Genomic DNA, 21,414 nt, shown 5'->3' on the forward strand with positions numbered 1-21,414 from the left:
GGTTTTTCTGAGTGCTCTTGTCAGAGGGGAAAAGAATATTTCAATATTTTTCAGTAAATATATATGACTGTAAAAGTGGGTGTATAAAAGGCAAAAGAACTGTTGGTCCTTTAAAGTGTCTTTTATTAACGTGGGCTTTTTGGCATCCAATTTTGAAAAAAAAAAATGGGATTTTTTGTGGTGGTTTTCTGTCTTCACAAGTAAAAAACAACAACAACAAAAGAACACTACAATAAATAAATAAATAAAATAGAAACCAGTCTAGACCTGCTCCATCTCCAGTGGTAATTACCTACAAAATACTGCCAGCCGAAGTAGATATTACCAGTGGCTGGTCTGACATTTCAGAGCCCAGTATGTGGTTGGGATTGTGGGGGTGGTAGAGAGGAGAGGAGTTTAATAATCGTGTTTTCTGTTACTTGGATACTGTTTTACCCAAGATGACTGCAGTATTATTTATGGAATTGACAAATCCATTTCTGTGTTCATAAAAATCCTAACCTTAAATCATACTTCTGAAATCAATACAAATGGTTGTGAAGTTTGTGGAAAACAAAGAGCAGAAGGAAATAAGCATTATTTCTTTAACCACATATGCAAATGGTAACTTTCTTAAAACTGTTGTGGATTTACTGAAAGGGAAGTGTATGACAAGATACCTAATTCTTTAGGTATATGTTTTGCTTCTATGGGTTAGAAAGTATGATGAAATCCTTGGGATGTTGTTAATCTGAAACAACCAAACAAAAGCTTTATTTTTGAAAGAAAGATTGTGAATTTCCTCTAAAAGAGAATTCCTCTTAGAAGGAGATAAGGTGATTGGTTTTTGACTTTGAATGGACAGATTTCCTTAACAGTGTAATTAAAGCAAAGAGTGAAAGGGCATTAAAATATCACGGTTATAAACACAAGATCCTCTGGGAAAGGAAATGGGAAGAGAAATGAGAAGGTTCTGGTGACCCACGTTTGAATAAAAGATCTTGAGTATAGCTGTCACTGAGAGCTGACACAGCAGAAATGACAGACAGTAGATACCATAGTATCATAAGTAATAACCCTACAGGTGTTACCAATAGGTAATAACAAAAGCTGTGGAAACTAGTTACTTTGCACTCTAAAATATTGCAATTTGCTTTTGGTGTTTGCAGTAGATTTTTTTACTTTGATAAATCTTGTATGTCTATGTGGTGGTTTTACTCGGGTGGGCAGCTGAGCTCCACCACAACCGCTCTCTCAATCCCCCTTCTCAAATGGAAAGGGGGAGAAAATATGATGAAAAGGGCTCAAGGGTTGAGATAAGGACAGGGAGATCACTCAACACATATCATCATGGGGAAAACAGACTAGGCATAGGGAGATTAAGATAATTTATTGCCTATCACTAGCAGACTAGAACAGCAAGAAACTAGAAGCAAACTCAAAACACCTTCTCTCATCCACCCTCTTCCACCTCCTCTCCTCAAGTGGTGCAGGGTAATGGGGGCTGCGGTCAGTCCCTGACGCTTCGTCCCCGCCGCTCCCTCACGGTCCCTCTCTGCCCCTGCTCCACGCGGGGTCCCTCCCACGGGATGCCGTCCTGCCCGAACTGAGCCTGCGGGGGCTGCCCACAGGCAGCAGCTCTCCAAGAACTGCTCCCACACGGCTCCGTACCACGGGGTCCATCCCCCAGGAGCAAACTGCTCCAGCACGGGTCCCCCACGGGCGGCAGCTCCCCCCAGACCCCCTGCTCCTGCGTGGGCTCCTCTCCACGGGCTGCAGCTCCGGCCCGGGGCCTGCTCCTGCGGGGGCTCTCCATGGGCCGCAGCCTCCTCCAGGCCACATCCACCTGCTCCACCGGGGGCTCCTCCACGGGCTGCAGCGTGGAGATCTGCTCCGTGTGGGACCCGTGGGCTGCAGGGGGACAGCCTGCTCCACCAGGGGCCTCTCCACAGGCCGCAGGGAAACTTCTGCTCTGGTGCCTGGAGCACCTCTTCCCATTCCTCCTTCATTGGCCTTGGTGTCTGCAAGGCTGTTTCTCACTCCTCTCTCCCAGCTGCTGCTGTGTAGCATTTTTTTTTTTCCCTTTCTTAAATCTGCTCTCCTGGAGGTGCAAATAACATTTATTGGCTCAGCTCCGTCCAGCGGTGGGCCTCTGGTCTAACAAGGGGCAGCTTCTGGATTCTTCTCACAGAAGCCACCCCTATGTCCCCCCCACTACGAAAACCTTGCCATGTAAACCCACTACAGTCTACGGAAGTTGTCAGTTCATTGGGAATATGTTCATGTATACAACAAAGTAAATGTTGTGGATTCTGTGCATGGAAATCAAGAATTTGGTAATTAGCCATGTGTATTGGAGTTGCATATGTACCTTTAGTAACTTGCGTCCCTACTTTAAAATATGAAAGGTTAGGAATCTTTAAATGTTGCTCATCTCATTCTCCCACATGTGGGAAATGTTAGAGTATCTAGAAGGTTTATTTATTTATTTATTTTTATAACTACTACTAATAATAGACTTGCTTAAGCCTTTAAACAAAAGCATTCATTTTGCAAAGGGACTGTTAAATAGTTATGGTTCAGCGCAGTAATTTTAAGATTCCAGCTTTAAAAACTTGCCAGGCTGGGAGAATTTTTCCAGTGGATGACGTGTTTCAAGTACCTGCGTTGTTCAAGGCACCGTCATATTCCCCCTAAGTTTGTGATTTGTAATTCCTTCTGAAGGCCGACTGGGATTCGGGGTTCACCCTTGTGAACTTTCACTGGGATAGTGCAACACATGAGAATAATTTCTAAGGTGCCTTTTGCAGAAAGTAGTTGCTTTTCCCAAGCCGATAAATCAGAGGTGCTGCCTTTGGGCTTGGAGCTGATAGATATGTTGAGGTCATGATTAGTTTAATAACAATCACAGAATCATAACTTGGCCAAGGCCGTTAGTTCCAGCATCAGTGAATGTCTGTAGCAAGGTGTAATCAACACCAGCCGCTCATTCACCAGGCTGCAGTTTTTCAGCACTGTTGGAGAGCCCTGCCCAGTCCCCATCTCTTCCACTGTGGAGGCTGCCCGTCCTTGCCTGGCAAAGGAGATGTTACCTTTTGCAGAGTGAGTTAAGCTTTTTTTTTTTTTTTTATAGGAGCAAACAGCAAAAATAGGTGCCTTGTATGTGTGTCTGTTGTGCGTGAAATAGGTTACAGCAGCCCAAAGCTCTTTTGGCACAATTACTCACAGCATCCGTTTTTCATTCTTGTATTCTTCTGAGCTCATTTTTTTCAGCCTTCACATTTGCATTCATGCCTGTTCCCTTGATTTTGGTGTTTCCGTGCACAGGATGCGCTTGCTCGATATTGTGCATGACTCCTACCTTTGTGCTCTCAGTTACCCATAGAAAATAAATCCTGTCACTGTTTCACTTCCTTAGTTTGCTTTTCATTCTTCATCTGCTTGGGCCTTCTGCCGAACTATTCCACTTCCATTGCTTTTAATCACATCATTTCTCTTCCTTCTGCACTCTTCCTCTGCTCTGCTTTCTGCGGTGCTCTTCCAGCAGCTCCTTATTGCGCCTTTCCCGTTTTTACTTCTTCCTAGAAAAGTCAGCTACTTCTTTTGGCTCCTGTGAGAAGCAGATGGACATAGCTACGCTGGGGCAGTGTCCCCAAGAAGGCTAGTGACTTTGCAGTATTCAGGTTTGCTTCCTGCGAGCAGTGAGAAGAGTATTTTTTTTTTTTTTCCTATAAGGAAACCAGTTTTTCTCATGAATCTTGTAAATGGATCCTAAAGTTCTATCTATGTAAATCACATTTCCTCCTAGAAAAATAAACTGCCGTTGGAAAATTTTGCATATTATAGCTTAGACATATGGTCTTATTTTGAGTGCCAGTACTGATGAAAGAAATCTGTTCTTTCTAAGGATTGCGTTGCTATGCTGAAAGACTTAAAGTTGACACTGATGTGCAGTACCAGAAACTGCTTTGAGACCAATACTTTTGGAGCAAAAGAGCCAGAGTAACCCCCCTAGAAAAGAGCCATGCTGATTTAGATTTCTGTCTCTACTTCACGCAGCAAGTAGTGGTAGGTTTGGCAAAACAGTCAGGGACAATGGGGAAATAACAAAGGTTTTAGTTTACCATCAGGCTTCAGAAACCAAGTCATCAAGAATAACTGTGGATGTTTGAATGTTTCTATACATTTATGTGAAGAGGTCTGAATAGTATCTGCAATATTATTGCAGTATAGGTAGTCAAGATACAGACAACCGCTGTGAATTTGGTCCACTGTTCCATTTAAAATTTCTGTTATAAGCTGTTTAAAATCCCCCAAAGATAGCTTGCCTGACATGCTAAATAGCAGTCTGATGGGCTTGTTAAAACACTTTTGGCTCAATTTGTTCTGCCGTTTGAGTTAAGGAAGTATATGTATTTTGCTGTTTAATTTTTAGAACCATTTTGTGGGGATTCTCTCATCCTTTAGAGAAAAAGCTTGACACTTAGAAAAAGTGTTCGAATAAGAGTAAAAATAGTGCAAGTAATGAACCAAAGTCCTTATTTGTGGCTTCAATTACACAGCATACAGTGGATGAACTACAAGTGCAATGTATGTTTATACTCTGCTTTCCTTTTCTTCATCAGCTAGGCTTCTAGCCACCCAGTAGCCTGTGAGCATCAAACTACATTTAATAACAACAGCAAAGAAAGAGCTATACTATCAAATAACCCCCAAAATCAATAACTAAATGTAGTGTTGCATAACAATGTCCAGAAATGTAATGCACAGTAAAGGAAGCTTTTCCTGGGGTTTTCAGGAAGGTTAAGGCTAGAAATGATGCTTGCTCAACTACCACTCTGTCAAGATCCACTCCACTCAAGACCCACTGCATCGTGGATCTCAGCGAGGACTTGGAACGTAATAGAACAGAACACAGTAGTTCAGTCAGAAGGACCTACACAGACCATCAAGTCCATCCGCCTGACCGCTTCAGGGCTAACCAAGAGTTACAGCGCATTAATGAGGGCGTTGTCCAAGTGCCTCTTGAGCACTGACGGGCCTGGGGCATCAACCATCTGTCTGAGAAGCCTGTTTCAGTGTTTGACCACCCTCATGGTAACAAAATGTTTCCTAATGTCTGGTCCAAACTTCCCCTGGCACAGCTTTGTGCCATTCCCTCACGCCCTGCCTGAGTCCCCAGGGAGCAGAGACCGGCACCTCCCTCTCCTTCCGCTGCTCAGGAGGTTGCAGAGAGCCACGAGGTCGCCTCTCAGCCGCCTTTTCTGCAGACTGGCCAACCCAAGTGTCCTCAACATGTGCCCTCCAGCCCTTGTACTAGTTTTGAGCCGTCCACTGGATACTTTCAAGGACCTTGACACCCTTTTTATATCTTGGAGCCCAGAACTGCGCACAATATTCAAGGTTAGGCCGCACCAACAGTAAATATAGCAGAAGAATCATCTCTTTTGACCAGGTGGCTGCACTGTGGTTAATGCACCCCATGATACAGTTTATCCCTTGGCTGCCAGGGCACGCTGCTGGCTCACACCAAGCCTGTTGCCGGCCAGCACCCCCAGGCCCCTTTCTGCAGGACTACTGCAGCCACGTGGCTCCCAGTCTGTGCCTGCGTCTGGCATTGCTCCGTCCCACGTGCAGCGCCCGGCATTTTCCTTCGCTGCACTTCATGCAGCTGCTAATTGCCCAGTGCTCCACTCTATGTAAGATGCCTCTGCAAAGCCTCTCGTGCCTCTAGGGAGACTTTGGTGGAGAGTCTTGGTTTTTTTTATGTGGCTTCTTTGTTTGAGGGCCTCTTTGTATGTTTCCATCTTCAGGCAAATGAGTAATGAGAATGTGCCATTTGAGACTTAGGAAATAATAAAGTAAGTTTAGTGTGCTGATTTGTGTTATGGAGATTAATAAACAAATAGAACACAACAGCTCTGGATTGGTTTCTCCATGGTATTTTTTTTTTTAATTTTGATTGCAATTGACTTGATTTTGGTGTTAGTGGTCTGACTCAAGTTACTGTGGACTGTTGAAATATTTCAAGGACTGGACAGACTTTTTCATACATAACTGGTTATGAAACTGATGAAAACTGATGATCTTTCATCATTCATAATCTGAGTAGATCTCATACTGTTGCCTAAAATATGTCTCAAATAACGTCTTTTCAGCTTAAGGACCCCAGAGCCTGTTAAGAAAATTTCCTTAGATCTGTCACAGTCTTCATCTTCGTTGCATATATTTTTTTTTTCTTTTTTGGAAACGTTTTAGCTGTTAGCCCCTGAATGTTGTAGTTACTTAGTTTAGCTCAAAACCATTTCCTCTTCTGTGTTACCGAGGGTGCTGCTCGATGCCGTGTAGATGTGGTGTTTACAGGTCTGCCAGCTCGCTGAGTTCACAGCAGTCTTGCACCAAGGGCAGTGCTGAATGCCAGCTTCAGATTAATCGGGTTTAAACAAGATATTTGTTCTCATTTTGTATGAGTGATGGATACGGCACAATAGTTCCCTCTGTGGCAGTTACGTAGCTAGAAAAAGCTTTTAATGGGGCTGGATAATTAGACACAAGAAAATGTGAAAGGTGGGAACAGTGTGGCAACATTTCCTTCAAGTTCAATCAAGTACACTCGTGTTTAATGTTTAATGCCAGGATGTGTTTTTCAATGTCCGTGCAGGAAAAGTTTTGCCTAAGACCATTTGTGTTTTGTTTTGCTGTTTTGTTTTCATGATTTTTGGACAAGGATTTCTATGAGTGACACAGACAAAAGGGCGAGTAAATCTGTGGTTTGCTTTGAAAATGGTAGCAACTTGGAAAGAATCAGGCCTACTGGGAGGGGATTCTTGGCATTTTTTCACCTTCACAGATTTTCTATCAGGTAGAAGTCTTGAGTGTCTGATAGCAAATTCAGATGGTTTTATATTGGCTGGTTTCCTTAACTACCATTGAGATTTTATTTCCATAGTGTTCACTTTTTCTTTAATCTTGTATTTGCTTTTGATGAGTCTAGCTTTTTTGGAGACCAGTCAAATGTAAATAAAAGTTATATACCCCATTTTGTCAAAGTTTTTCCATGACATTTTTCAATCTGATCTTTTCTGTGTATCTATCCTGCACTAAGCAGATACAGCTGATATGCAGGTTGTATTCTGGCAAAAGCAGGGCTGCATGTATCCACTGGGTATATCTGTTTTAAATTGAATTATTCTGTCATCTGTAAAATCTTCCTTTGATCAGCTAAATTTTTCCATATTCTGTTGCATAACTTTGCTTTCTCTCTCTAGTGAGTTAAATGATAGCTTTAGATAACAAAATCAGAACTCACACTAAGATTCTGGACTCACTGCATCCTATTTGTCCTGTTGACTTTGCATTTTAAGAGTTTGCCTTCTTAGTCAATCTAGTCCTTGCTTTTTTTTCCTCCTGTGTTAAGTGATAGAAACAAATAAAATCAGTATTTGGTCTCTGTAGAAAAGTTCAGATAAGCTTATCATATTTTATATAAATATTGACTTTATGACAAAGTTATGTGCACTCTTCTATCCCTGAACTGCTGTTGCCTGATGCTGAGATAATCTTTGCCTGTGGTTCTAGTAATGACAGTGGCTACTGATGGCTACACTGAGCGTTTAAGAACTCAAGATGAGAAAACAGACCCTGTCATGACACAGGTGCTTCACTGCTACATACTTAACAAAACTGAAAGACAATATATGCGAGGAAAAGAAAACTATTGACTGTGTATATTTGTTCACTAATTTTTGGTATTACTGACAATGAAGTATGGAAATGTGCTACCAACTGCTTCAAGAAATTATTAAAGTAGGGAGGTTTTGGTTATATTTATATTGGCTATATGTATGTAATTAGAAGAAAGTCTTGCTTCCAAACAAGACTGTTTCATTAATGAATGCTTTGATATATGCATGCTAAAAATCCTGTGAGGCCCTTTATGATACACTCTTTCAGAGGTATTAGGGGTGGGTCCATTATCTGAATTTTTACTTAATATTTGAATTCTTGACTACAGTGGCCATGTGCTTTTATACTTACACTGTATTCTACTTAGTAAAGGAAAAAGAGTGGTACGATAACCCTCAAAATTTAATGAAACTCTCAAGGATTCAGTATTTGGCAAAGGCTTATAGCAAAGTTTAGGTTTCTTTTTGCATTAAACTTGATAAAAACATTCACAATTAATATCCGCATAGATTAGATTTCTTTTCTACATTCTTGAATAACCATCTGACATAGCCTGGAAAATAGGAGTCGAGGCCATGGAAATTAAATGATAATTTAGGTAATATAAGTCTGTCTAGCATAGTTTATCAGATAGTAAAGTAAAATGACATAGCAATATAATATTTCACCGTATTTTTTTATTAATTCTGTATAAGCCAATTAAGATGTCTAAAATTTCTACTTACTAATGAAGAAAGCAGTGCAATTTACTGTTAGAAGTTATTGGTTATGTGATACTACATTTAAGAAGAGAGAAACTAATGACTTCTAGTGCTGATCCAAAAATAACTGGGTTGGTTCTGCAGGTTGCAAGGCCTGGCTGCTTGCTTGGACTTGGGATGTCAGTGTGGTAGAAGTCAGCTGTTAGCAGAGTGATTTACTACTGCAGTTGCATACTATATAATCTCTTGCAGTTTTTTTCCAAGATTATTCAGTGTATCATGATATGCTTGACTTTCATTTCTGTATGCATATAATTAGAAGTTTTGTTTCTGTCTTCACAGTTACAATACAGAGCCTTTTCATCTTGGGGAGGCCTGAGAATGAGGGCAAAAAATGTTGCTTTTCAGAGCAACAAAGTCTGGCAACACTGAACAGGAAAACAAAATACTGGTGATTATCGTTTCAAGGCAAGATCTGCAACCCTGCATATGCACTTTTCTACTTCTTTGAGTAAAAACTGAAATGTCCTTGATAGGTAGCCCTGTCAGCTTTCCAGTACTGAAAAATACACGGTGTCGGTAAGGGGAGTGCTTATGTCCATAGCTGGTTCCTTTGAAGATGAGGATACTTTGGTTACTTAAGAGCTATTCCCTCTTGCTCCTAGTCTACAAGGCTACACTGCTCACTTAGACTTTACTTGCATTTTTATGGTAACTGATGTTCCCCTGAAACTTACGCAAGAAATCAGTTGTACATAAATGTTATTAGTTTATGGTATTTGATGTTAACTGTCCATATGTATGGCCCCGGTGCCACCTATTTCTGCTAATAAGTTGCATAGCCTGGGTGTGTCTTGGGAACATTTTTCAGGTGACGGAAGTTCCTACAGGAAAGTCTGTGTTGTACCCAGTTTGGTCCAACTCGATACTGACAGTAGTAAAATAAGTTATCTGGGCTATACAGAAAACAAATCTTCCCTTAAGAGGCTAGGTAACAGTTCAAAAGACGTTATCTTATTTTCAACTTAGCTCATTAGGGAACAGGTATAAAGAGTCTAACTCGGCAATATCCCACAAAAGGGGTGTATTAGTTGTTAATCTGGTACTGATCATGCTTTTTAACATTTGTGTTGTCCTGCCTGATTCAGCCTTATTCTAGATCACCTGTGTTCCCCAGTTCATCCCAGTCCCATTGAACTGGAAGCAGAAGGGGTGCTACTTGCCTCACCTCTCTGCGCAGGCACTGGGAAGTAGGAAGGTCTGGAGTGCCGGCAATGACTGTCTCCAGCCAGAAATCTTCCCTTTTAAGTTAATGCTGAAGAAATGAATTACATCTTAGTCCTAGTCACAGGAGAAAATATGAAGTTCAACTGTACAGCTTCTTTGTAGCAGTTACAATAGCTTTGTTGAAGCTAGCTAATTAAACTACATTATTTTGGCACGAATTGAAGCACTGAGAAATCAAGTAAGGAAAATAAATATAGACAGTATCATCTCATTAAAAAGATCTTTCTGTCAATGGTTTATAGTAGCTACATCTGAGTAATTCTTATATTTCAACGTGCAAGTCTAAATTCAGGTTTGACTAAGAAGCATAAAGCAGATGCTGATGGGATATTTTGATGTGCCATATGCCACCATGCTCTTGCAAAATATGAAGCTACATTAAAGAAAGATATTAACTTGGCTTAAAGGCTGGCACACTTTCTTCATGATAAAATGAGTTTTCAGAGACTTCTCAGCTTTTTACTTCAAAGTAAATATTACAAATAGAATACTGATTTTTTTTTTGGCAAAAAAAGACAAATTAACTACCTGCTGGATTAAGGTTGTGCTTGTGAAACAGGTGGCTCAGTGGGTAAGTTTGGTTTCAATGTACTGCTGGATTTTGAGAACAAATGCCAAGATTGGATGAAGCAAGCTCCCTGGACAAAGAGCTTGGGTAATCTTTGCTATTTTCATTAATTTATATATTTCCAGCTCTTAGACTGAGATGATAAAATGAAAAATAAGTTGCAATCTGTAGAATGGAAAAATGACTGATAAGCATGCAATATATGCTTTGACTGCGTATGACCAAAAAGACTTACAGATGATAGACTGTGGTAATAGAAATCCTGGGTTACATATGACACTGGGAAGTATTTAGTCTGAAATAGTTGTTTATATTTCTTTTAGTCCAAAAAAGAGAAACAGGTACCTCCTAGAGGTCAATTCAGTCTTTCTCCATGGTCTGTGTAGGGTGCCTGAAGGATTAGAGTAGAAACAGTATGCTGCACATTAGTCATCTAAGAATCTACACCAGTTAGGTTCAGCACGTTTGGTTCCCTCCGTTTTTGGGTCAAATCTCATTAGCTCTTCAGGCTGGCTGGTCTATGGTCTGCCTCACTTCTTGCTTCTTTTTGAGTTGCCATAATGAGGAAGATGCTTACAAAATATAATTTTGAATTGCCAGCTAACTCAACATCAGGTCTGTACCTCCTCTGTTTCTTCCTGCTTGCTTCCTTTTGCATCAGATTATTTTAGACTGTTCATCTAGATTTCAATTTTACTGTTGTGGCAACTCTGTACTATAATATTTAAAATATTTATTTGTATTAATTGTTGCTTATGCTGCTGAAGAGGAACTTGTTACGTAGTCCTGTGAGAAGCACAGAATACAGTAGTTGGTAATCTGTTCAGTCTCTGAAAGGCAACAATAAAGTCTGCTAAGCATATCAGTTTTATCAAATCCCCTCAGGATTTCAGGGCTTACTAACCTGTATTTGGATAAGTGGATATTTTAAACAGATGGAATTTTTGGCAGTCACTGAAATTCCTCATCTACCTACATGGAAATCTGACTGCCTCTCAAATAATATCTGATTTTTCACTTGTAAATATTCCATACCAGGTACTGCACACTTTGAGATTGTCCTTCATTAGTAAAAATTAGTACATTTAAAGACCTTTAGTTGGCATTTCATTTGAAGTCATTCTGGTTAGCAATACATGTCACATGTCAGCTGATATTATCTAAATTCCCTTCATAAATAAAATACCTCATTAGTTATTCCACCGATAACATTGCAGGCATCCTTGATTACAACTATACCAGTACTGGCTTACAGCATCTACTGTACAAGGGAGTTAATTTTTAAGTAGAATGCAAATTTCAGATAAGGTCTGGTAAAAATTAGTGTCATCTTTATTTAGAAAACACTATCATGTATTAAATTTTAATTCTGTAGCTATAAATTATCTAAATTTACAACTATACAGTGATGCATCTGTAGAAGATAGTATTGACAAAAGTAGTAATTAAGAAGATTAATTTATACCGAGGGGATCAGAGCTCTGAAGTTGCCTACAACCAGTGTTTATAATCTGTAGTGTAGGTAAACTGTGTTGAAAATTGACATCTGTGGTAAGAACACGCTCAACAAGTTTGCAGGTGATGTTACAAGGTGCTGTTTTCTCTTTCCAGAATGGTTCCCATATGCAGAGCTTTTCTAACAAGGCATTGATCCATCTTTGAGGGTAGATATACTCAAGTTAGTTTTAAACTAACAAAAGTGGCTCAGAAATAGCCAAGGACACCAAAAAAAAAAAAAAAAAGTTGTTTGTGCTGAAATGTGATTACTGTGTAGCAGTGTGCTAAACTGCAGCATTGGTATTCTGACATCAAAAGCAATAGGGTAGGTATCTCCGCAGATCTTACTCTAACACAACTGTCCCTTAGCATCTTAATTATCTCAGTTGCAGGTGCTGTAGGTGTTGTGCAGGTCTATGGGTTTGGGAGGTGGGGAGCTGAAGGGTTATGTTCCCTTGTCTGTTGTCTTTTGTAAATGAGCTTCTGGCTTTAAAATTTCATGAAATCTGCTTTTAGGGCACCCAGCTCTGGTTGAAAGCATACAAATACAGCCCTAGCAAATTTTGTGTTTCTTTGAGTTTAAAAGTTCCTATAATAAAACGAAGGATTTAGAGTAAGGCGATTTTAGTGCAACACATGGACTGAGGAGTCAAAAGGATATTTGGGGCTTGGTGTAGTGGCCCACATGGAGGCAACTAGTTCCACTTGAGATATCCAGGAGTGTTATTCCTGGTCTTGTGTCTGGCTTTTACCTGTTGCTGTACAAGTCTGCCAAGTCTCCTATGCAGCTGATATATAGCTGATATCATTGCCATAATGAGTTACCCTGTGTTGATTTCTCCAGTATGTCAGAGCCTCCTAGACGATGGTAGGTGCTTATGTGTGCATATCTGAATTCAGACTGTAGCCAGTACAGTCAGAGAAGCTTAGGGGGCAATTTGGATTACTGACTGCAAGGTGTCTATTCTAGGGTGAGCTGGATCATTCTTTAACCAATGCTATATGTCCTATTCACATAATGAGGGGATAGGTACCTCGCTTGCATATGAACATCTAAATTTAGTGTCTAACTCAGTCCCATCCTATATTGCACCACAGCAGGGTATGTATATTTTATATAGTATTGACTTGATGACTTGTTTTACTGCTTAGCTTATTACAGTCTGCTGTTTGTGTTAACGCAGCCATCTCAAACTTATGGTGAGGAGAGATTATGCAATGCAAAAAGATGTTAACTGCGTATATATGTGTATAATAAAACAAGTACACACAAACTTTCTTAAAATAGTTTTGCTTCCTTACTTTCAGGTAATTGTTTACAATAGATTAATGGAAGATTGCCGAAGTAAGAATGCCATGATGTGTCATTTCTAATGTGTTGGGCTGAATCATGCTCGTATGCAATCACCATTATCAGCTCCCTGCCAAGCTGCCCACACATTCCCATGACGAGTTTGCCAAGAGGAGTCTGATCTCCTTCTGGCCATCTGTATTTGTTTTGAGTCATAAGTCCCTGGGTGTGTTTATTAGCTACTGTATTTTTACGTGCTTTAGTTGCTGGAAGCTGTTTGTGACTTTCGTTTCAGTTTCCCTTGGTGACATGATTTTTTAAGTTTGCTTTTGAAAATCCTGGGGACATAGAATTGGAATGTGAATGTACTTCAGGTCCCCAGCTTTCCTTAAATCCTTAAGAAATTATAGGTGCAATATGCTGTATTGGGTCTGTTAAGACCCTTGAAAAACAACTTAGAAATTATGAATGCCAGCTGTCAGAAAGTAGGTCTGTGTGTGCCTGACTAAATGTCATGGTAGGGATCTGTGCATAGTTTTGGGAGAAGATAGATGCACTTGTTTGAAAGATAGCAGTCCTGTTTTGTTAGTGCCTTTCCTACCTGTAGTCTAATACTAGCTTAGGTACTGCCTGCATTACAAATGCCTACAGATCTTTGTTTCTGAAAATTCATTGAGCTTTTTTCTGTCTGGGTTGTCTGAGGGCCGTGACCCAAAGTTTGTATTTTCACGGTCAGCATTCATGTCTGAGCTCCATGCTGCACATCTTCAAGCTGCGGTAACTTTCTGCTGGTGAGTGTATCCTTTCCTCTTAGCAGCTTGCCTTCTTTAAAACTGTTTGGAAGGATTATTTTTATTCACTAAAATTTTAATAATTCTGAATTTTCTTTATCAAAATTGGATACAGCTATCGAAGCCCTTTTTTTGCATGTATTTTTAACAACAATTCCTAAAAAGAAATGTAGATCTCAAAGTGAATGTAAATAGATATTTAGCAAGGGTATTTTTTTTTCCTGGAGGTCTAAAAGAAGATCCCTGATGACAGAAAGCTTGCTTGAATTTGCAGCATTAGAAAGATTTTTTCCCTTTCCTTAGCTACAAGGACACTTTGCAACCAGTCTGGCCTCAACCTCTGTTTGGAGGAGTTGACTCGGGTATCTGCAGTAGTTGCCTGTGCTTGTAACGTTTTCTGGCACTCATGACAAGAATGGTGAAACAAGCTAGCAGGAACATCTTCAGCCCTATATGATGATCAGACCCAAATGCCTTGCCATGAACCACATTTATTTTTAGCAGAATTAGTTTATTACTTAGTGCATACCCAGAGTAATTATTCTGTTTCTTGGAGCGTTGTGCCTTTAAACAGGTGTTAGATATGAAGGATTTAGAGTATTTATCTTTTTTTCTCTGAAGTGCAAAGTAGAGGGGGAAAGCTTGTAAAACTGCAATTTTATCTGCTCGTAGGGTATTTTTTTAATGCAAATAATATGAAATATCTCAAAGGGATTTGCAGATCATTATACTCTTAAATGTAGCTTTAAACACTTGAAAATTCACGTGTGCCATATTTTAATGAATATTTTAATAATCCTTTCTTTGAACATATAAAATTTTGCAGAATGTTTTTTTTAATGCTCTCATCTTAAGGTGGTTCATGATATTTTATGTGCCCACAGAAGTTTTCACATAGTCCGTACCTAGCAGGACTATATGTGCATTTTGCTGCTTTCTCAGCCTGAGAAGTCTTCCTTAAAATAAAGCAAAATAAAATTGCTTTATTTACTTTGACTTGGATTCCTCCCTAACAGCACTAGAGTAGTACAAGGAGCCAAAGTTACGAAAGGCAAAAGCCTGAAGAGCAAAAAGGTTTCCTTGCAAACAGTTATACGTACCAAAGATCACATTTTCCTAAGGACTGCATCGCATTCTGTTGAACTTCTCCTGGAGACAACCTTGTTGCATAAAACGGTGTGAGCAGTATGGGAAGGTGTGGGACTGGCAACCAACAGAGCATACCTGGGAAATCTGGACGCGAAAACTCTTCTCAGAAGCGTTCTTCTAATTTTTTTTTTTATTTTTTTAAAGAGAATATGGAATTACAGGGTTCTGTAAGCCTGTTTGTTCAAAGAAGTGATTCAGATCTTTTCGCAGACTTGTGTTTCACGCAGCTGTGGGCTTTCTCTGTGCTTTCTCTGCCAGAGCGCTTGTGCTCTGCTCAGTTACCAGCTCTTCAGCGGGAGGCTGCAGGAGGTGGCTTGGAGCCAGCTCTCCTCCTTCCAGCCACAGCCACAGATGTTGTGCGTATCCGCGTCCCTCAGATTTGGGTGGTTCTTTCCAGATATTGTTGAAATCAGTTCACTCTTATGATTTAGATATCCAGAATGAGCTTTTAATGGAGAGGTTTTTTACTTTTTGGTGAGCTCTGAGACAATGATGAACCTCGTTGTCTGTTGTCAGCAAAATATTTTAGACACTGTGATATTTCTCTGGTAGTATTTTAGATCAGCAATCTAGATTTTTTTCTTCTAGAACAGATGGCACTTCCAGATACACTTTCTTCCTATACCTTTTTGCCTTCTTCTTCATTTCTTCCTCCCCTCCTGCACAGATCCATTCTGCTCAAATATACATGCTGGCACTTGAGTTTGGATGCTGGTGTTGCAGGTTGTCTTCTGAGGCCCAGGGATGACTCGAAGTCTTACTGGGCTTGGTCTTCTCCTACCAGAAGCTGAGGAGAGTCACCGAATCTGGAAATCTTGGCTGTGAACATGGTTTCGTCTTCTAAGACAGCATTCCCTGTGCGCTTTCATGCTAGGAGCTGTGTGGCAACGTGCTGTGAGGCCTACAAAAGAAGAAAAGCTTTTTTCTGAATGAGTACAGGTTCCCAAACACGGATATTTTGGCCTATTAGAACAAAAGAGGGCTAGGTCTTACAAGAAATTGAAGTAGGATCCCCACAATGAATGTTGTGTGGAGATGGTTCTGGCTACCCTTTAGTGAAGCTGAATCTCATTAGCTGATGGACAGCACGCACATATGACTTTGGTGCACTGTCTTCTTCTTAAGAATTTATGTAATCTTTGCAACCTAATTTGTATTAAGTGGTAGGATTTGTCTTTTTGCTGGATTTGAATTTGGACCGATACAGCTCTTGAACTATTTTGAATGTGCTGTTTTCTCAAGAATGTCTTGAGAGTTCGTTTGAAAGCCAGTGCAAAACACTATCCAATATAAAATGGTGTTTTGCTGTTTGTCCTATTTTGTGACTTTCCAGGAGTGCAATTGAACAAGAGGATTGACGTGTGTGTAATTGCACTAAAGTAACCTTGTAATGGAGGGCTTCAGAGGGGAAGGAGAGAGGCTGGGCAGAGGACATTATGTTTAAGAGATAAGTTAATAAACTCATAAAGATTAAATAAATAATACTGAACAAAATCTAGTAATATAAATCACTGCTACAAGTATGTAACTTCACAACATTGCAAATGGAGAGATGAATTCAGAATTAAATGTATTTGCAATGAGTGGAACTTCTTGAAAATGAAAAAGTGAAATAGACTCAGAAAGCTTCCTCTACAATTGAGAAAAGGATTAGGAAGTTGTGTTTAAAGAGCAAAAATTTATTTAAAAAAGCCCAGTTTCACCCAATGGTTAGTGAGACAGGCAGATAATGAGGTGGTTGAAGAACAACTTATGGTGTTACCAAAACTAGAACACAAAAAGATGTGTATGAAGCAAAATCCTTTATAAGACTTGAAAACTCTTACTTGGGAGATTTAAAAATAACTCTACTTCTGATCACTGTTATCTTTTGAAGGCATAAAGCAATTAATGCAAGCAGCACAATTTTGTAAAGGTTAATGCTTAGAGATGGAGTTTCTTGATCTTATATTGTTCTTAAATTGTCACACCGTTGTTCTTCTTGTGCAAATTATTTCTAATACAGAGTGCAAAATAAAAATGTCCATATCTTTTATTATAGTTGAGCTTTAGAAGATGGAAGTCTGCCCTATCCAGGTGTGTACAAGATCAGCTCTCTGGAAGCCGATGAAACGTGTAAACCAAGCTGAACTTAGAGCACTCTCTGCTGGATGGCTGGGAAACAACACTTTAATCATTAAAAAACAACAATTGTGAGATAGAAAAGTGAATAAGAACAGCTAGTGCAAGAAATCTAGACATAAACCACAAAATTGATGTAGTCTAGCTCTTCCTGTTATAAGCAGATGAAATAGTGTATATTTATTACATGAAATGTTTTTCTCATTAAATCATCATGCAGTGTGTTTCTATCAAAATTATTTTCTTATGAGCATATATAGTATCTGAGAAAAAAGGAACTAATACTCTATCTTATAAATTTGAAAAATTTATAATGTCTGTGCCAAAGAAGAGTATGCAAGTAAAGAGTTTTAAAACGATGTATAGCAGAGTGGGTGTAGATGGGTGTTGTGTTTTTGCAGTAGTGCCCAAAATAGATTAACACTTACTGTAGGAGCTGTAGCAACATGTGGAAAATATGATATTCTGGGACAAAATATGTTTTTAAAAAGTGCACTTGGCAAGATGCAGTAACTTTTCTTGTGTCTGTATTAAAATAAGATATAGTTTCTAGCAGGACCACAAATCCTATAGTAGTAATTAAAGTCCATATCTTATTCGTAAAAGTGAAGGCAAACACAAACTTTCTGAATTTTTCTTTCAGAAATAGGGGAGAAGAGGGATGCAGAGAATAATTGGCTTGCCACTTTTTTGTCAACACTGATCTGTTGAGACCATACAGCTCTCTAAAGTCCAACCATTCGGAACTGACGCTCAAGTGTGTGTGCGTGCATGAGCACACATGCACAGCTTTTATGTCTTTATGGGGGCTAAAGAGGTCTACTGAGGATAGAAGGATCAGCTTTGAAACTCTTGAGGAGTGTTGACTCACTTCTTTGTTGGTCTTTAAAAATGCAATAGCAGCGGAAGACACATACAGGACCATGGAAAATATATGTAGGGTCAAGAAACAACAAGGCTTGTGTACACTTCTGAAGCCTTTGAAATCCTGCATGCATGGGAAACTGTAGCAAAACTATCACTGGCCTTTATTAAACTTGATTTCATTCCATTTCTGTGTGCGGAATGAGCATGTTCAATAGATCCAGAATTGTTTGGTCTTCATCATTAATTTTTTCTTTTTTCTTTTTTTGAGGCCATTTCACTTAGGAGTAACAACTTGGTTAATGGCATTTTAGTGCAGACAGTATGGTAAGATTGTTGTAGTTTTTTCTTCTTCTTCTTTTTTTTTTTTTTTCAAGCACCAATGACAATTGCTTAATGATAGAATCACAGAATATCCTGAGTTGGAAGGTACCCACAAGGATCCTCAAGTCAACTCCTGCTTGTCAATGAAAATTAGTGTAAGAAGTGTAGGGTAGTAAGAGACAGAAAGATCTTACAGTATATTTTTGTTCTGTAAGAATAAGTTCTGTAAGTACTTCTGAAAATTATAGCTTGTCTGTCTAACCAAACTATCCAGTATCAACATATCGCGTTATATCAAAAGATGTTGTGCAAAAGGCAGTAATGGCATTGTGTAAAGGGCTGTGAATTTGTTGTCTTGAAACAACATGGTGCAAAGGCACACTGAAAGATGCCTTTCGTGTTTGTGCTTGTCTTACCTGTTTTTTTCATCATTTGTTGACCTGGTTAATTCTAAGAATGAAATGAACAAATAAATTTTAGAAGTATATTTATAGAGGTAGATATGCAGGTATCATAGTATTGTTTATTTTCCACAGGAGAGTGAAGGCAGAAACATTACATTGCCATTTTTCCCTCTTTTGTCCCATGAACACACCTAAGGTGTTTTCTCAAATATTTTTTTTCATAAGAAACAAAGTATGTATTGTGTAGAAGACAACGTGTGTAGAAGATCAGGCAACTGTCTAAAGGCTTGTTTACTTTTATATGTACGTACATGTATATCCTCTTGGTAGAGTAATAAATGCTATCTAACTTCTCGTATGTTAACTTTTGAATATGTTTAAGCTGCATGATAAGAATATTACAGAGACTACATTATAGGCATTTTTGGTGCTAACCTAAAAGGAACCTCAAAGACACCTGCAGAACTGCCAGTCCTGGTTCAAGGATGCAAGCAGTGCAGGCACAACATTAAGGGAATTGGGCAATGTGTCGGTGCAGACACACATAGTAGTTATAGTGTGAAACAAATGCATAGATTTGATAGGTCGTATATGGAAGAAAGTCCTCTCACATTCGTTTTTATCCCCTAAAACTGTCAAAAACATGATTTCATCCAACAGTCCTGACTGGCTGCAGTTACCATAGCAAAGTAAAACCTCAGCAGTTAGGATGCTTGATACTGGTGTACTACATTCATTATCATGTTTCTTCTGCAAAGACATTCTGTTTCTTTCAATAGCTTGAGTAATTTCTGAAGATGTTTTAGAAAAACAGACCTCATTAAAAAGCAGATTTTTGGCAGCTCTTTGGCAGTATACCAATCTGCAATCTGGATATAAGTGTTTAAGTGTTTTTATGACTGTCCTCTTAGTGTACTAAGTACTTCTAAATGTCTTTTCTGGTTGCTACAAAAAAATCCAATGAGTCTTTACCAAGATATTTCTAGCTGTAACTGAATGCAAATCTGAAAAACAAAACAGAATTGAATCAGAATTTACACTGAATTCACTATGGCCGTGTTTCTGTGGACTGACTTCACTAGGTGCTGGATCAGCCTCTGACTATAAACTGGTAGCGATGACTTTATTGTACTACAACATTCTGTTATAAAAAATCACATGAGCATCTGACATAACCCAGATCTTGAAAAATTTTCAGATATTAAGAGCTTAATGCTTACACTGAAATGAACATTATCCATGCTTTGTATTTAGAAGACAACCAAACAAGTGTTTGAGAACATTCATTCACCTTTCAAAGCCCATGGACTGCAACCTCTCTACTTCAGCTGTAGCTTAATTACTTTGCAGGGAATAGTGTCGTGGTGTTGGAAGACCTTAACTAATTCTGTGCTGAGATGGAAATATTGCACTGTACAGGACTATTCTCTTGTCCTGAATTAAAATTTTCCCAAAAATCATTTCATGATTTTAAATTCTGTTTAGTATTAAATAGTTCATTTTTTTCTGATGCTGACTTCACCTGTGTTACGTTTTGCTGAGGAATTGAGAGGTATATTATATAGATAAGTATCTTTATCTCTATTTATATGTATCTTTTTATTGCAGGGCATGGCTTTTACCTTGGAAGAGAGGCAACAATTGAATATTCATGGACTACTGCCACCTTGCTTTCTTGGTCAAGATGTCCAGGTTTTCAGTATTCTTAAGAATTTTGAAAGACTGACATCCGACCTAGACAGGTAAAATCAAACCATGACTCCTTTTTTTTTATTTCTTTGATGGTAGCTCAGTTGAATTTTTTTTTTAGAGCTGTAGTTGGTGACAACTGAGAATCATTAAGATAAATACATAACATACAGCTTGGTTCTTAGCTTTTCTAGAATGCTTTCTTCAAAAAATCAACTCCTCATTTTAAATTTTAATATTCTAGTGCTGTTTACATTAATTTATTACTTCTATAACCAAATGTCAACCAAGGTCAACAGAAGGAAATGAACTCATGTAAAACTAAAAACTCAGTAATGTATTTACATGTATATAGATAGATATGCATTAAAATATATATAAAATACATGAAATATTATAAAATTATTATGTAATACAGATTTTTAAAGTAAAAAGCTGTGGGTGATGTAATATTTATGAATACTCATATGGTTTTATGAGTACTAGTTTTATAAGCGCTACATAGGTCATAGAACAAAGCAGTATTCCTCTTATTTTTTTTTCCCCTGTGCCTTGCTTTTCTCTGCTGTGGCTTGTCTACCTATCTGAATATAACAAATGGATATAAGATACCTGTCTGTTGGTGCCAAGGCTTTCTTATCATTTAAAGTTCCAATAGCCTTTGTTTTTCAGAGGCAGGATGCTAGGAGCACGACCTTCTTTATAAGTGAAGAGTTCATGGTTATGGTATCTTTTCTATATTAGCTAGTCTCCAGCCATCTCAGGGAGAGCAATATCAGCAGTCACAGAATAGTGACTTCCCAGGCTGGAATGATTTAGTCTGAGTCCCTGCATGTAGCATAGCATAAACTCTCATGGAGACACCTCCTTTAACTGCATACGTTACTATAGTACATAACTTCCTCTGTCCTTCTGTTCCCATCGTCTCCATAACTCTGCCATGAAGAAGTCTCTTAATTCCAGGACAATACATTTAAGACTTTATGACTGTTTCAGCTGTTTGTTTCTGCTAGAAGTGCTGTATTTTCTATTCACGTGTAACTTAAAAGAAGGAGGGAGAAAA

The 21,414-nt window shown here is 38.8% G+C and overlaps 1 protein-coding gene across 1 annotated transcript in view; it reads left to right on the plus strand.

Annotated features, from left to right (window-relative positions):
• ME1 (malic enzyme 1) overlaps positions 1 to 21,414 on the plus strand; it is a 180,686-nt gene that overhangs the window by 27,272 nt on the left and 132,000 nt on the right. The window contains exon 2 of the mRNA XM_013180081.3: positions 20,271 to 20,404. Within this exon, the coding sequence (XP_013035535.3) occupies positions 20,271 to 20,404 (134 nt within the window). The remainder of the gene's footprint in view (positions 1 to 20,270; positions 20,405 to 21,414) is intronic.

The sequence above is a fragment of the Anser cygnoides genome, chromosome 3 (genome assembly GCF_040182565.1).
Source record: "Anser cygnoides isolate HZ-2024a breed goose chromosome 3, Taihu_goose_T2T_genome, whole genome shotgun sequence".
NCBI lineage: Eukaryota > Metazoa > Chordata > Aves > Anseriformes > Anatidae > Anser > Anser cygnoides.